Source organism: Gambusia affinis, linkage group LG11 (genome assembly GCF_019740435.1).
Source record: "Gambusia affinis linkage group LG11, SWU_Gaff_1.0, whole genome shotgun sequence".
NCBI lineage: Eukaryota > Metazoa > Chordata > Actinopteri > Cyprinodontiformes > Poeciliidae > Gambusia > Gambusia affinis.
Window position 1 is genome coordinate 9410202 of NC_057878.1, and position 16664 is coordinate 9426865.

Below are 16664 nucleotides of genomic sequence, written 5' to 3' on the forward strand. Positions count from 1 at the left end.
ACCATATGATGAGTATGCTGTGATCTTTGACTTTTACACAAGCCCTTCTCTCTCTTTCTTTGTCCTGCTGCCGGCCTCATAAGCTCAGGCGGACCTGCAACTGTACGGAGGTAACTTAAAACGGATGGGCGGATTTATGAAGCCCTTAAATCACTAATCATAAACCTGCTACTTGGTGGATGAAATTCTGTCTGTTCATGGCAAAAGGGGGAAAACCGATCTGTGAGCACTACAGGCCGGTTTGTGTGCCCAAAGTCACAGAGATCCTTAGCCAAACAAGATACACAGAGAACCAGATGAGATCAATAAACAGGGTTTATACTATTCACAGATCAAGTAAGACAGTAGTAATGCAAGCTGCCACTTCAAAAAGGGAGCCTCTGTGAATATTGTCTTTCTTGTTTCATGTAAAGTGAGACTCATCATATGGATAGCCTCTTGAACTTCTCTCAATTGCTGAATCCGATACCAGAAACGGGCAGGTGATGATGCACTATCCTTCCCTTCATCTGCCTTTCTGCCTAAAGAAAGAGATTATTCTGCTAGATACCTTGACCCCAGAGGTATCCTGTACTCCAAGCTTGAATAAAGCTCTTTGAAAACAAGATATTTTACATTAATGGACAGCCATCCAACAAGTTGCTTCAAAGCTCCCTCCCCAATCGCCTGGTCTCCCACGGAGAGCTCACCTCAACGTCAGCTCCGTCTACCCTTTCATTCCCTCCATCATTCCCATCATTACAGGCCGACACACACAAGCGAGCGAGCAGACAGCCAGGCGGACGGGGCCGCGGTACGCATAGACGCACACGAGAAGCTTTTCAAGTGCAGAAGAGCTGACCTTCCAGGAGAGCGAGGGCAGCTTCTTAGCACGCAGCCTGAGCCTTGACGCTCAGGTTCCTACGGAGTGCTGTGTATATGTGACACAGCATGGCTGCTGCCTTGTAGACACCACATCAGACCGGAACGTCCAAACTGATGTGTGTACAGTCCACAGCAGGACCAGCTTCCTCTTCAACATCAGATCATGGATGTCTCGCCCTCCTGTCAAGCTGCTTGAAACAAGCGTTGCCTATGGAGAGCCTATGTGCGCAAGTTCACTTAGTTGACACATTGAATTTAAATCATTTCTCCTTGCAGCTAGAAGTGCAGCATATACTGAATACAAATTAGACGAGATGAGGTGAGTGATATAGATATTTTTAATGAGCTAATAGGGGAATAAACACAGATTGGATGTTATTAGTCAAATTTCTATCCCACAATAATTCCAGTATTTCAATCCATGTTTCACACTATGGACAATTAACACAGTGGACCTTAAACCAATGAGTAATTGAGGTTTGCTCAGTTTGATAGTTTTCAGATTGTAGCTCTCTAAGTCAGGTCCATGGTCCTCGGAACTTAAGAGTTCCTAAGATCACGGTTTTCTGCTTTCTAATTTCTGCTCCTTTTGCCTAAAATCTTCTGATCAACTCTTCCAGTTTAAAGGTTTGGAGGCCCAGAGAGCTCCAATAATCTGTCCAAACTGAGGTATTTATTTCCCATAACTTCCCCGCTTCCTTTTTCAGTGGTAATTATTTTTGAAGCGTCTCGTATCATGTCTTCCAAGTGTTGACGTGGCTTGACATTTGTACTTCTGTCTTCTGCCTTATTGTCTACTTTTTAACCACTGCTATGTTCGGCTGATTAGTCACAGAGACATTCAGAAATAGTTTTTCTGAAGTTCAGGTCAAGTGTCAAATCTTTCCCTCTAAGTGCAGGTCAAAGATCGTCTCTAATGTTTTAAATCATTTTATCATCAAATGTGTGCCATCTCGTGTGCCATTGTTGTAGGTTAAGAACTCTAACCTGTCTTAACTGAACACATGAACACTTTTCTGCATTTCCCTATCCGTTAAAGAAAAATAACAAAGTGAAATAACATCCACAGATGTAGAATTTCTGAATTAATCAATTAGTATTTCAAATCTTAAGTTTTTGGAATGTAAATCTAAATCCAGTCTGAAAGTTGACTTTTACTACTTAAGAGTAACTTTAATGCAAGTCTGAAACTTGAGTCACCATTCCTCATAACCCATTATGAATTTGTCCATCTGTATATAAATGTCCCAATCGATCCAAGTCACTTCCATTCATTCTCCACTCAGATTGTATGATCTGAGTGGATCTAATCCATACTTGATGTTTCTGGTTGTGGCATCTGTAGCTTACATAACTTTCTTTGAAAGAAGCTAAACATATTTGAGATACGTCTTAGATGTTTACCTCTGGGATCCCATGATATGTGTACCTATCCAGAACAGTCCAGATAACCCCCCAAAATTGATAGGTCCACATTTCAGCTGTTGTCACCTTGTCTCTCTTTAGTACATTTGACCACATTCATCCATTCCAAATACCCTCCTAATGACCTTGCTGTATACCCTGCTGTCATGGATCAGTGAGTTGTCTCATTCATCATGTCATCAATACAGTAGAAGTGGCCGATCATTACTGCCTCTGAAAGCCAATATCCAGAGTCACTCTTTTTGAAAATCTGCCTTTATATGACAATTGCATGTGTCAAGAGTAGGAAAAAAAACATATTTGTTTAGATGTAAGGAGAGTTGGAAATCTTGATTCACAGTAAAAGTGGTTGTTTTCCACTCTTTTTTTTTTGTTGCACCTTTTATGAACCGGCATTTTGCTACCTGCTGCGCAACTCACAATGCCATTTAAAAAGAGCTGTAGACTCTTGCAAGTGAAGACTGCCTGCCTGAAGTGTTGCTGCATAGCCATTTGTTTTTCTTCTGTCAGTGCATGCGTGTCAGGGAGCGTGTGTGTATGTATGCACGTGCACATATGTACGTGCATGTTAGCAGGCTTCAAGTCATAGTGAATGCATTCTGACAAGTGACATGCTGCACGCCAGAAAGCCAGAGTGAGATGACTGTCTAATTCAAGCTACACTGATAACTGAGATGTAGCAGGAGGAGATTCAGACCTTCAATCTGTCAGTTGGAGGCACAATGCGTTATGTGTTATCCTATCACGGAGAGACAAGAAGACAGAGGTAATCGAATAGAGTAGGAGAAATTTGTAAATCATGATACCTGCTTATCAAAGTTGATAAAAACTGACAGACTTTGGGTAGGAAAGCAGCAGTTTTTACACACAGTTAGCATGCTAATTAAGCATGAAAATATATAATTAATGCTCTTTGGAATACAATTTATCCTATCTGTAATGGGAAGTGACTAAACAGATGTCCATCTACCTTGTGAAATTTAATAATTGTGCATTTAATTTCGGCTCATTTTGCATCAATTTACATTGTACCACAAACACTAAAAACAATATCAACAATAACAATCTCAGGGGACATACTAACAGGAATGTGGATGTAATTTTAAAGGGTTAGCTTGGATTTTTTGAAATGGAGTTCTGTAAAGTTACTATTGGTAATAGTTTCCTGCCCTGCAGAAGAAAAATGTCACATCACCCTGAACGAGAAATATAAATACTGCTTCTCATGTTGCAAAACCTCGTGCCATGTCAATTCATTACATTAGTAAAGAATTGGAAAAATGAGCATCTTCAATATTGTTACTAAATACTCCACCCACCACATCGACTCTCTGCTCAAACGTTTTTTACAAATCCCACAATGCATCCAAAGTTCCTCGGATGCATCGAGGAGATAGGGGGTGGAAGGGTAACAAGCGTCTCTTATTTCTTGCAAAACAGGAGATATTTGCTTATTTTGCACTATTTTCTCACCCACATCTGTGCTCACCCTCAGTCTTTGATGCTCCCTTCTTCTTGTAACCCTCCCTTCTCCGGCATAAGTTGCTCCCTGGTGTTGAGTGTACTGAGAAGCCCACTGCCATGGAATGATGTGGGTTATGGCTGCCAGTGAAAACACAAGGGTGTAACAGGATAATGGGAGCGTTCGGGAGAACCTCAGCCCTCACCTTTTATTCCTTTTCTTACTACTGCCGCTGCTATTTCAATACACTTGAGTTGACATTTGAAAGACTTGCAAAAGTTGCCACGGAATCAACAAGCAATCCATAAGAAACATGCTTAAACGAGCTTTGCCATCACCCATCTATGCCCCATGACCTCTTGTCCGACCACAGCACTCTCCCCATGAGGTCTCCAGTAGTTATATGACACCTAAAATCACACGTACATTTTGACAGACAGTAAAGCTCGGATTGGAAGGGTTTTCTGATCTGACCAGCATGGAGTCCATTTTCTGGTTGAGCAGCTCGCATCCCGTTTGTGAATCTTGGCAGCCTAACTGGGAGTTTCTCTCAAGTCTCTGTGGTCATGTGAGGTGTCGGGCAGGAGTAAAAAAAACATAAGGAAAATGTGTATTCATCTACAGTGGCTTGGAAAAGGATCAATACCCATTGAACATTTTCAGATTTTATCATGTTAAAACCACAAATTTCTATGTATTTTGGCGGAGATTTGATGTGATAGCAAAGTAGTTGTGTACTTCCACTCATTTTACTAACTGTAGGGTTGAAAGAAAATGATAAATGGGTATAAACTCTTTAACTTTTTTTTAAAAGCTATGAATACAAGTCTGCAAAGTCTGGCATGTAATTGTTTCTCTGGCCCTGAGTCAATATAGCATTTTCTAAGGCAATTATGATGACCCGTCTATTGAAGTATTTCTTAACCAGGTTTGCAAACAAGTTGAATAATATTTGTAAAGTCTTTGGAAAACTGATTATTCTTAGTCAAATTTGATGGGTAGCATTTCTCAGCATGAATTTTTTTTTATGTTGCCAACACTTTCCTTTGACCATACTAACACAATAATAAATTTTGATCTAAACCATATTTGAAGAACCATTGCTCAAGTTAGCTGCCTTACTGATTTAGCCTATGCTTTAACAGTCATATTTTGGTAGGTTTGCAGTTGCTCTATAATCTAATTTTGAATTGTGGATTCAATGGTGCTAAACAAAACGTTCAAAGCTAGGGATGTTGTTTCATAATCCAATCATCTCCCCATCTCTGACTAGTCTGTTGTGTTCCTTGGTCTTCATGATGTTATTTACTCAACAATGATTTCTAACAGACCTCTGGGGCCTGCACAGAACAGCTGGATTTACATTGAGTTTAAACTCCACACAGGTTAACCATTTACTAATTAGGCAACTTCCCAAGGCATTTAATGGAATTTGATTTTATTTAGGGGCATCAGAGTAAAGGGTGCTGACACAACACAAATAAATACAACATTGAAAACCACTTCCTACTTATGTGCTGCTTTGTGTTGATCCACAATATAACATCTAAATAAAGCCACTGATGTTCATTGAGAAAGTGGGGAAAAAGTTAAAGTGATACGAATATTTTTACAAAGCCCTGTACATGTCTTTCATATTCCAATTTTGCAATATCACTTTCCAGGAGCACTCTCCGTTAAGACCATACCTGACTGAATCCGGTTTTAAAGAAGGGAGCAAAGCTTTCTGTGTCCTTTGGAAAAGCACACTGAGCATTGAATCGAGGTCATGCAGCAATTGACAGTTGACTGCATAATTTATGTTAAGTTGAAAATCTCTGGTGTCAGACACAATTCATGCATACAGCATGGCTCATGCTGACTGACAATCAGACAAAGGTAATAGACTGTAATAATGTAATCCATACAACAATGACCTGTTTGTCATTCAACCGCTTTTAATGGAGGCATGAGAAAACCTGTTCCAGACCACCGGTAAATGGTCCAATTGGGCATATAGAATCACACAAAACACCACTTTTAACCCCCTCCAGCCACCCCCCCCACTACCCACTTTTACCCCATGCTAAATGAGCCATTCCAGAAAGAATATGGTTAAGGAGCAAAGTAACTCAGAATATTCAGCAAGTAATGCAGAAAATGTATACCTGATTGAGTATTTTCTGATTTTTACTTATGTGTACATTTGTCTTGCTTACATTTCTACTGGTAATATGATGCTGGCAGTGGGCATCATAAATACAACCCATTGTTTGAATATTAGGGAAGGAAAACTTTTTATTTACAGTCATATTTCGGTTAATAAGTTAAGCAGTGTGCAATGACCTAACTCATCCCCTCTGTGATGTTAGTCAGAGAGTAAATGTGACAAGAAATAATCACTATCATATCTGCAAAATAAAACAGAGTCAGCTTAAAATATCAGCAATAGATCACTCTAAGCTCTAACTATCGGCATCTGTTTTAATTTCTTTGCACGTTACTTCAAAACTTTTACAAAATCCTTCAGCCGTCATTTGTTAACCTCATATCTTGGCTCATGTTTTGTTACAGGATCAAAAATCTACATTACCACAATTGAAGCACACTTCCTGATTTAAAAGCTTTAAAAGCTGCTGAGTGCCCACGGCTGGAGCACTGACACTTCACTAAGCAGCTACGTTTCACACTTCAGCGAAGTTAATTTGCCGTATCTACCCAATAGCTCAGGGTCTCTGAGGAAATGCAGCAAACCCGGGGTGAAAACCCAGGGGGACGCTGGGTTCAGGGTGCTGTTTGTTGTCTGAATGTACCTAAACTGAAGTGCACGCAGGCCTCTCCATCTCTGTTTTATTCTTACCAACTCTGCTTTTTATGCGCAAACGTCTGTGTGTGTGTGCCTGCGCGCGGACATTAGCACATACAGACGTGTGCGCATGTTTCCATTGTGCCCGTCTTGTGTGCGCTTGCCGGTGTGTGAGAGGCGCTCCCCGTTGTGTCGGCCGCGCCACTATGCCATCTGGAGAGGAAATCGAGTGTGAAGTACAGTATAGTTTGGGACCAAGCTCCGTGGCAGCGGCTCAGCAGTTAGTTCATTAGTTCCAAACTTCCAGGGATTAGGAGAGACTCTCTGCGGCAGGGAGGCAGGGGGGAGTCATCGAGGATGGAGGGACCCATGTGGGGAAAGGAGAAGGGGAAAGAGGAACACCAGGAGGAATACTGGACCAAAGGGCACTACGAGACAGAGAGGGAACATGGGGGAGGGAGAGATAAACAATTGTAACCCTAAGGACACTAAAGAGGGGGAGACAGGCAATATAGAGAACAAGACGGCAAGGGAGAGAGGAGGAGAGAGGACAGGTGTAGCCGTCAGTTCCGCTCCAGGGTTTTAACCTGCCCTCCTTATTCCTCCACCCCACTGATCATACAGATATGATGATATGTGTAAAAGTGTTAGAGCAGTCAGCCTTGTCTTCCCCTGTTTTTCTTTCCTCCTCCTTCTCCTCCTCCTCCTCCTCCTCCCCATCAGGTCCACAGTGACAGTTAGCAAACTCCGGCTGCTACCCTTTACTCCCTTGTCTTACCTCTCTACCCTCTTAAACACTCACTATTTCAGCCAATGTGAAGTGCAGACATTTCGTGAGTCAAAGTGGCAATTACCACACACAATTCCAGATTTCAACTTTCAATAGAGAGGGGGTGGGCTGATCATGTACGTTTCTTGTTTAAACTCATAAACTTCCTTTTCAGGTGAAGGTGACGGGTAATGAACAGAATACATCAGTGGACGTATAATAAAACGGTCAGCAGCCCTATTTAAAGCACATCCATGCATATGCAGTGACTAAGTTCACACTTCACCCGGTCTATTGTGGCCTTCATCTAAACACTGCTTCAAGATGACATTTAAAAAGCCAAGCCTGTGCTTTGCTCCCATTAGACATGCATTACAAGACTTTGAGTCATTGTTGAGGGCCTTGCGAGCCTTCCCGAACCCACAGAGCGGACTGTGTGGTTGTCATGGTGAATATAATCGCAACGAGGCTAGACACTGTAGACACTGTCAGCGCGAACACACACACACACACACACACAGCAACGTAGACTGTAATAGCTAGAACTCCCATTCATTTACCGATCAGTGGGATCCATTGGCTTAATGAAAGACGTTATGAGGTATGTTTGGAGAGCTTCCAGCAAAATATGTCAGCACAGATAAGGCAAAAGTGTATTTAATAACATCTGATCTTAGTAAAAAGTATGCTTTGCACTAAATATGGTGAATAATTGTCATTGGAATTTACTAAAGACACCCATGCAATCCAATTAAGGAGCAAAACTTGTTCGACTTTAAAACGTCTTAAACTGCTTAACTGTTTAAAAAGACAATGAAAAAGGTTGATTTCTAATCTTATAGATAAAACAATTATACATTTTTTAGTTGTTCCAGTCACAAAATGTGATATTTGCCTTTTACATAGTTAAATGAAAAAAGTGTTTAAAACGTGAACATTTAAATGTGGCTAAAAACTAAATGTTTCACGACTATCAAAATTAAGGAATTCTGGAAAATGGCTGCAATTTACTGCTTATAAATCCTCTGCAAAAATCCTAGGAAATAGGAAAGATAAATGTCTTCAAATTCAAATCTCATATATCCAAAACCAATCTGATGCCCAAATAAGGTACCAATTTCGGAAGAAAAGCCATAAACCAACAACTATTGACATTTAATTCTTCCAGGAATAAAAGGATGTCAATACCCTGAAGGTATTGGAAGAAAGGCAGTGGGGAAGGCAAATTCATTTATGGAGCAAATTACAGCACAACAAAGAAACCATACTGTAGCTTAGAAGCATTCCACATTGAGCTGAAAGCTAACACGGTGAATAGCAATGTGGTGGAAAACCTGTGCTGATGTTTAAAAATGAGAAAAGGAGGAAGCAATGGGATGATTGGGTAGAAAAACCACTGATGTAGAATGCAATTTTCCTGACGTTAGTGTTGGTATTTTGATGTGCATTACTCAGAGGGCTGCATGTGGAAGACAGAGTGGTAAACCTGCTGAGGAACATTATTTTCCATCTTAAAAGGAATGGTTCTACCCTGTTGCTAATGCATTTTTGTCTTCAATTGCAACAGCACATGTCAGGGTGACAAGTGCAACCCACCAGCTAATCGCTGACATATAAATAAAAAAGGCTTTTCAGAAGAAATCACTCACGTCTTATTCAAAATATATAATAATTCCCACCAAATCCAATCAGATATACAGTGATTGGCTAGTGTGGGCTAATGTGTGAAATATGTAGGTTGGAGCTGAGCAGTTTTGGCAGGAGTCCAGCCTCAGACTTTTTCCACTAGCCTGCATGGCGCCTTCTGTGCTGCATTCTTCTCCACGTTTCCCCCTTCAACACATTATAAAGACAGAAGCTCTGAGATCCACCAGCGCAGGGTCACAGTTTCTGGCCTGTCACTCACACAGGCCATCGGCTTATTGTCTTTGTCTACTACAGGAACAGCCTCCAGCCATATCAATCATCTTTATTATCATGACTTAAAAACCTTTGTTGTTTAACTTTTTGCCTGGGCTGCCCCTTTATCCGGTGCTCCAATCACGATTTCATGGGCAGTTCACCCGGGCCAATGGGGAGGTTGAGTGGGCAGGAGGAGAATGCTTTTAACCTGCTGCATCTGGCGCTTTCCCACTGCTCACCCAGTGGGACGTGGTCACCTTGCTTTAAAAGGCTGATAGGGGGGCACCCGGGGCTTTTCTGCAACCACAATAGGGTGAAATGTGCTCGTTTTAAACATCTCACTTAGGTAGTTTTCCTTTTCAGTGATTAAGAGCAAGCACCTGTCTGGCGGAGGGAGGTGGAATTAAAATCAGCCAAGATCACAAAATAAAGCATGTGTTTGTGTGTTCCCTGCTATCCCGCTTATAGCAAGCTGATTTTCATTTATGCGAGGAACAATAGGTGCTTTTTTTTTTTTTTCCTTTTTCTTTTTCTGTACCTTTTTGGTGAGGGCCACGCCATCCTCACAGTCCAGAACGGCGCAGTCGACATCCAGCAAGGCCAGTTTCTTCAATTTGCGTTCATCATTGCCAGGGCAGTAGAGAACTGCCCTACGGGGGATGTAGCGCAGCGAGGAGCCAGGAGACTGATGGTGATGACAGCATGCTTGGGTATACAACTGCCAGACTGCAGGCGGGAGCCAGCCGTTCTTCCTGTCAGCACAGATATATACAAATGTAAGTGCACACTGGCACAGGGACATGGGCATACCTTTGTGAATGTGGCACATTTAAACAAAAATCAAAGCATCAACCTTTTTTTTTGTTGTTGTTGTTGTTGCTGCATTTCATCATGTTGGTAGCACAAACTTCAGTATATATTAGTGGAATTTAATGTGACGGCTCAAAACAATGTGTTGCATCATTGTGAATTGAAAATAAAATAACAAAATTGTGGTTTGCATTTGTAATTATCCCCTTTGTCCGTACCCTGATATCCCTTAATTAAATCCAGGGTTGCCGTAACAAGTCGCTTAATTTTTAAACTAACTAAAATTACTGTATAAAATACAGTTGTTTTGTGAAGTCTGTAGAAAGTTCCTTAGAGAACATTAGTAAACAAATGACATCAGGAAGACTAAGGAATACAACAGACAGGTCAGGGAAAATGTTGAAGAGAAGTTTAAAACAGACTTATGTTTTCAAACAATGTCCAATGCTCTGAGCATGTTACAAAGCTCTGTTCAGTCCAACATCGGAGCATGGAAACAGCATATCTACAAACCAAACAAGATATGACTGTCCACATAAACTAAAAGACCAGGCATGGAGAATTATTCAGAGAAACTGCCAGGAAGTGCATGGTAACTTTGGAGGAGCTGCAGGGATTCACACCTCAAGTGAGACAATCTGCTGAAGGACAAATAACGTATTAGTCCTCAACCCCACAAATCCGGCCTTTATGATGCTGTTCCTTACAGAGACAGGGAAGCTGGTGAGAGTTGTTGGGAAAGTGGATAGAACCAGCTAAAGTCTAAAAGCTGGGGAAGACGTTTAGCTTCCTTTGTTGCAGTGACTCTGCACTGCAATAAAGGAAGCTAAACGTCCACAGATACTAGGGAATTATTTAGATCGCAGATGTCAAACTGTAATCCTAGAGGGTCAGTGTCCTGCGACTTTTAGGTGTGTTGCAGCTTCAACACACCTGGATCACAAACTTTACTCACTACCTGAATTCTGTAGAACTTGATTGTATGTTGAGGAGTTGACTTAGCAAAGAGTGGTAGATTTACCAAGTCATATTGCAGATCTAAATCAATCTGTGGAACTACAAAAAGTGTCCTATAGACACTTCACATCCAGTCTGACTAATGTGAGGTCAGACTGGACTTCACATTAGTCCAGTCTGACTATTTTGCCAAATAGAACTTTCTATTTGGCAAAATAGAAGTGAAGTCCAGAAAAGTTTGTTCTGTACATCTACAAAGCTGGTAGGGACACAAGCCAACATACTTGCAGATAGGTTCTACTACAAAGTGTGCACTTAAGGAGCTGAATACAAATGCACACTGCATACACTTTAATTAAGCCATCTATGTTTTTTTTCTCCACATCAGAGGTATGCAACATAACTTTATGCTAATGTTTTTCTGGCTTTACCTCAGCCACATGGAGAACAAAGAATTAAACTGCACCTAAACCACAAAGAAACTGGTAAAGATCTCTGTGCCCCAAAATTCCCAGGAACAGCCCGATTGCATCATGATCTCTAAGGAAAGACGGGTTTTCACACAGCTGGTGATAGGTATAAAACCAAACACTGAGCTCTGTTCTGTCTCTTTTGCAGCTATGTTGCTACACAGGAGGGACCTCTGGACCTGAACGCCTTGATCTCGCTGGACGAGTAAGAGACTGAATCTTTGAAGACTGAATCTTTGGATCTGCTAACTCGGATCCAAAGTAAAGCACAACCTGCTTTTTTTGTGCATCAGGATAGCCATGCCTGAACCTGGCTCCAGCTGGAAGACAATCTGAGCGTAGATTCTCCAAGACGAGACAGGCGTCTCTGACTATGGCAACAATGCCGGTTTCCCCTCTGCCTGAGAGAAGGTGGCACAGGAATAGCAGCACTGTGTGCGGAAAGTGAGCAAAGCGCCCCTAAGCAACCGCTTACTGTTATTCAGAACCAGTAAGTGATTGTGTTCGGTCAGAGGTAATTAGATTAGGGCAAAACAAGTTAATTATTGTGCATTTCACTGTGTTTTGCTGTGTTTTCAACAAGAGCAAGCCCCAGAGCTGCTAACTTGATGCCATCAAGCTACAGGCTAAAAGTACTTAAGTACTTGTAGTCTGGCACTGTGAGCTTATTCTGTTGTGTCTGTTTTGTCTTCCTGTTTCATTAGCAACTCCAATGAATACATGGCAGCATAAAAAATAGATATGGGTTGTCATTTGATCTGCCTGCATGCTATTGCTGTGCAATGGCCAAATTCGAGACATGGGATTACTAGACCTTCCATCTGCCCACAACTTTGCAAGTCCATGCAAAAATTTTGGTGCCATCTTGATAGCCCATAGTTACCTTCCACCTATCACCATGATGGCAGATAAATACAGCATTAAGATTGTAAAATGTTAGTGATTTCTAATGTTGAGCTGAAGGTTTTATTTTCTTAATAAAAACTGGTTTGTTTCCAAGAGAATTTGTTTGTGATGTTTCCTTCTGTAGTGAATCTTATCTTTTGTTCTATAGTACCATCTCTCCAAGCAGGTATTCATAGAGCAATAAGTGACAAATACAGAGCAGTGCAAAAACAGTCATACTCACCGCTTTACTGTCTACAATCAATCAAGATCTATAACAATAGTCTTAATAAAAAAATTAATTGAAAAAAATGCCAGTAATCATCAAATACACCTAATTACAGCGATAAAAACCATTCCTGCCGATAATTCTCTCTGGATATAAGAAGGGTAGACAGTACGCTTTATCTGAGCTGGGCAGAAGAAAATCAAGAACAAAAAGGGATTTCTGTTAAATAGGGGTGCTGAATTATTCTCTTTTTTTTTGTCTTTTGCTCTCCGACGGAGCTTAAGTGACTTCAATAGCTTACTAATCCTGTCAACTACGCTTCCCTATGCCCTCCAGCTCCAATAAAGTTTAATCTACACAGAGATGTTGGAGTTGGAGCAGGTAGTTAGAACCAATTCAGAAGGTTTCAAACACTTCAGTGCTTCTAGGCATAAACCCTACAAACCAGAGGCCTGGGAGAAAGTAACAAAGATGAGACAAATAGACTTTGGCCAAAACCATGGGAACTGTTGGACACATAAATTACTATCAATACAATTCTTTAGAACAAGTAAAATGAGTATTAAAGACAGAATTTTTTTCATACCAGACATCAGTAACAGCCCAAAGAAACAAAAATTAGAGGAAAATACTAAAAAAAAATAAAAATGAAGTAATAGATTTAAAAAATCCACAGTGAGTATCTGAAATATTATATCTGAAATGTTATTTAAAAAGGCATAAGAAAGTCAAGAAACCATCTGAAATCTGTCAATATAAAGCATTCCTGCTGCTATGTACACATTAAAATCAGCAGGTTTAATATTAAAACATGGCTTATAAAAGGATTTGTCATAATCAAAGTATTACATTAAGCAGTACAATAAATAAAAGCAAAGAGACGTTCTCAAGACAAAGTCTTACAATTGCAAATTGGAGAAATCATTTGGAAAATGGAAAAAACACAATTTTACCCTGAACTAGTCACCGCAATATTATTTTAATCTATAAAAAAGGAAACTAAGCAAAGACAGGGTTCAAGACAGAAGTTTGTGCTTTCTAAAGACAATGTGTGAAGGAGGTAATTCAACACAATTTTGACTTGTATACCAACTGCTGGCCAGCTATTTTATCCCTCCAATGATCCTATCAGAAGTGCGAATGGAAACTGATAAAAAGTCCCAGAAGGTATGCAATTCTTCTCTCCAGTAGGTAAGAAGAGTGAGGGAGACCCCAGCACTCTTGGTTCAGGGGTGTTTTATCTTATTATTTGCTTCCTTTTTTTCTTCTTTTCCCCCCTCCTTTTTACATCACAGGTTATCATACCATGGGGCTGCACTGCAGCTGTAAAGCGGTTAGACTCAGCCACAGTGACAATGTTTACTACTCTAAGATCAGAGGTAGTTGTGCAGTTAGTGGGGTTATATATTGCTTGAAGGGGCTGGTTCTTATTAACACAGAGACCGCAGCAGACATAGCGCCACAAAAGAAAATAGAGGAGGATAGAGGTACGAATTCAGGAAGAAGGGGCTGAGTCATGTATTTGACTCCCTCAGGTTAGTTTAAAACCTAACTCATATGTGTTATATTTCGTTCTAATACCACATCGTTATAAATAATCTTCTTGCTTTCCTTAGTATGACAGCTCTGCCCATTGGATCAGCAGCACTTTGCAAGCATTTTTGTGTGCATTTCTCTCCAGCTAAGGACAACTGTTCCCCAGGTAACGACAGAGCAATTGATCTTCAATACAACAGAAAAGGTGTCGGATGATCTGACACGCTTGTTTCAACGTCTCGGTACAGCCTGAGTGTATTACATACACCCTGAAACACATATACTTGGACCTGGAGCATTTTCTTATTCGTTAGGTTGATGATTTATGTGCCAGTTAATTATATCAACCTTCTTACCTTTGAAAATACTTGCCATTTTAATCCTGACTTGTCAAAATTTTTATAGTTTTAGTAGCTCAAAAAATGTTATGTCATTTTGAAAGTCTGAAGTTGAGAGTATTGGCCGCATTAGTTATTTCAGAAATAACTCACCATACACTGACAATACATTTTCAACTGGCCAAAACCTGTACAAACAATCCTGGCTTAATACAAGCTAACACGAAATTAGGCTATTCTTACTTTAGTTCCTGCAAAGCCACAGAAAAAATGAGAAATGTTCGAGTGCCTTCACAGACAGCAGGGCTTTGTATCTGTTTGAATAAGCATAGTTATGGTGATTAAGACCAACAAAAATGTAAAATGCCTTTTATCTACTCTGGCAATGTAAGGTCGCTCTCTTCTTAATCCAAAAAGCAAGGTTTCTCAAGGGTTGAACAGTTCCAAAAGCACTAAAAAATACCATCACACAATTCCTACACTCCAAATGCATTTAACCAGATGTGCTTCAAAGTGTCTCAGTGACCGGAGCTTTCCCTAAAAGTAAAGGAACACTCACCTTCTTCCCTTTGTTGAAGGAAATTACTAAAAGAAGGCCTCTTAAAATTTCCCTCACCTACGACAAATTCAGATTTTGTTTGGTAATATTTTAAATCATTAAGACTGTCATGATATCGGAGATAAAGGAGTGCTATCCATTGCTCTTATTAAAGTAACACCACACCCTGTAAGCTACAAGTAACATATATGCTGTGCAATTAACTGAAAAAATGGTGGAATTAATGAACGAAGGAGGGATGGAAGAAGAAAAGTAGGACAGCACAAAAGAAGGAACAAAAAATGAAAAAAGGAATGAAGGATGCAAGAAAGGATGGATACAATAAGGGAAGGATAGAAGAAATGAAGGAAAGAAGGAAGCATGCAACCAAATTGGAAAACCACAAACTGAGGATAAAAAATAATGGATATTTTTTATGCTCTATGTTTTCAGTTCTTTTCCAGAACTGAAAAAAAAGTATTTGAATCAAGTTCCAATCTTTTCCGGACAGCATAGGAACTTTGATCACAGAATGTCTGGTGCCATCTCATCTCACATCCAGCTGCTAACCTTTGACTTTGGCCATTTGCAACTATTGGACAAAAGTTTGTTGACTGTTTCAGGGTGCTTCCTGAGAAGCTTAAAATGCTTCTAGTGTAGTTATGAATTGAGGGAGTTCGGCTTCAACCCGGCACTTAAAATGCATAAACTAGAATCTTCCTGGACTAATCTTAAAATATGCTGAGCCGGATAATAATTACTGTGTCTAACTTTAAACAGGTCACACTGTAAAGATCCCTGCCACTGATTAGAATGAATTTCTAATAAATATTGCTTTACAGACAGTTTGTAGTAATTGCTTCATTGTAATGATCCGAAGAACACTACTTCTTGCAACTCTCCTGGCTTCCACATGGCAGCATAATCGCCTAATTCAGGTGCTAATATTCATCCTACTACATGAATTACTGCAGATAACAAGAGGCCCACTCGAAAACACACTCTGAAGACAGCCTCCCTCTCAATATGTAGATTTCCACAATTATCTCCAGCCTGACGGCGCGAGCAGAAGCTGTGTCTAAAACGCACAAAATTAAAGATCTGCGTTTCCACCCCACAATAATAAGGCACTTCTTAATGCGTGTACCCCGTTTGGTGGTCTGCAGTGCTTAAGAATTCAGATTAAATTTGGTGAAAGAATAAAAGATGAATAAAGAACAGGGAGGAAATCGATGCTTCTGAAGTACCAACAAGCCCCCCCCCCCCCCTACTTCACCAAAAGCTGTCAGCAGGGAGGAAATAAAATGGTCAAGAAGTCATCAATATTTACCAAGCTACACGTCTACCTGCCTGTCTGACACTTGGCTTTTTAAAGAAAGAGAAAGCTGAAGCATTCCCTCGCATCTGCTCAACCTCCCAGCATGATGCTGCAATGTGTCTTTTCTGAATTACCCCCCCTCCCCCTCACCCTCTCCCTCTCACTACGCTGCTTCAGAACTGGAAACACAAGTGATGGAACGGAAATGTTGAAAAATTAACCAGAGACATCCAAGACAGGTCAGAGGACAGAATCAAACACTTCTTTTCTACTTCTTTTGCCCCCTGCTTCCTTTGCTTGCCCTCCAGCAAGTTGGAAGCGCAGGATGAGCAATCTATTCCCCTCCAGATTAGAACAGCTGGGGGCTGTAGTGTTT

The 16664-nt window shown here is 40.6% G+C and overlaps 1 protein-coding gene across 2 annotated transcripts in view; it reads right to left on the reverse strand.

The window, feature by feature from the left end:
- clybl (citrate lyase beta like) overlaps nt 1-16664 on the reverse strand; it is a 63643-nt gene that overhangs the window by 19258 nt on the left and 27721 nt on the right. For both annotated transcript variants that reach the window (XM_044132162.1, XM_044132163.1), the window contains exon 2: nt 9746-9959. In XM_044132162.1, coding sequence (XP_043988097.1) covers nt 9746-9959 — 214 coding nt within the window. The remainder of the gene's footprint in view (nt 1-9745; nt 9960-16664) is intronic.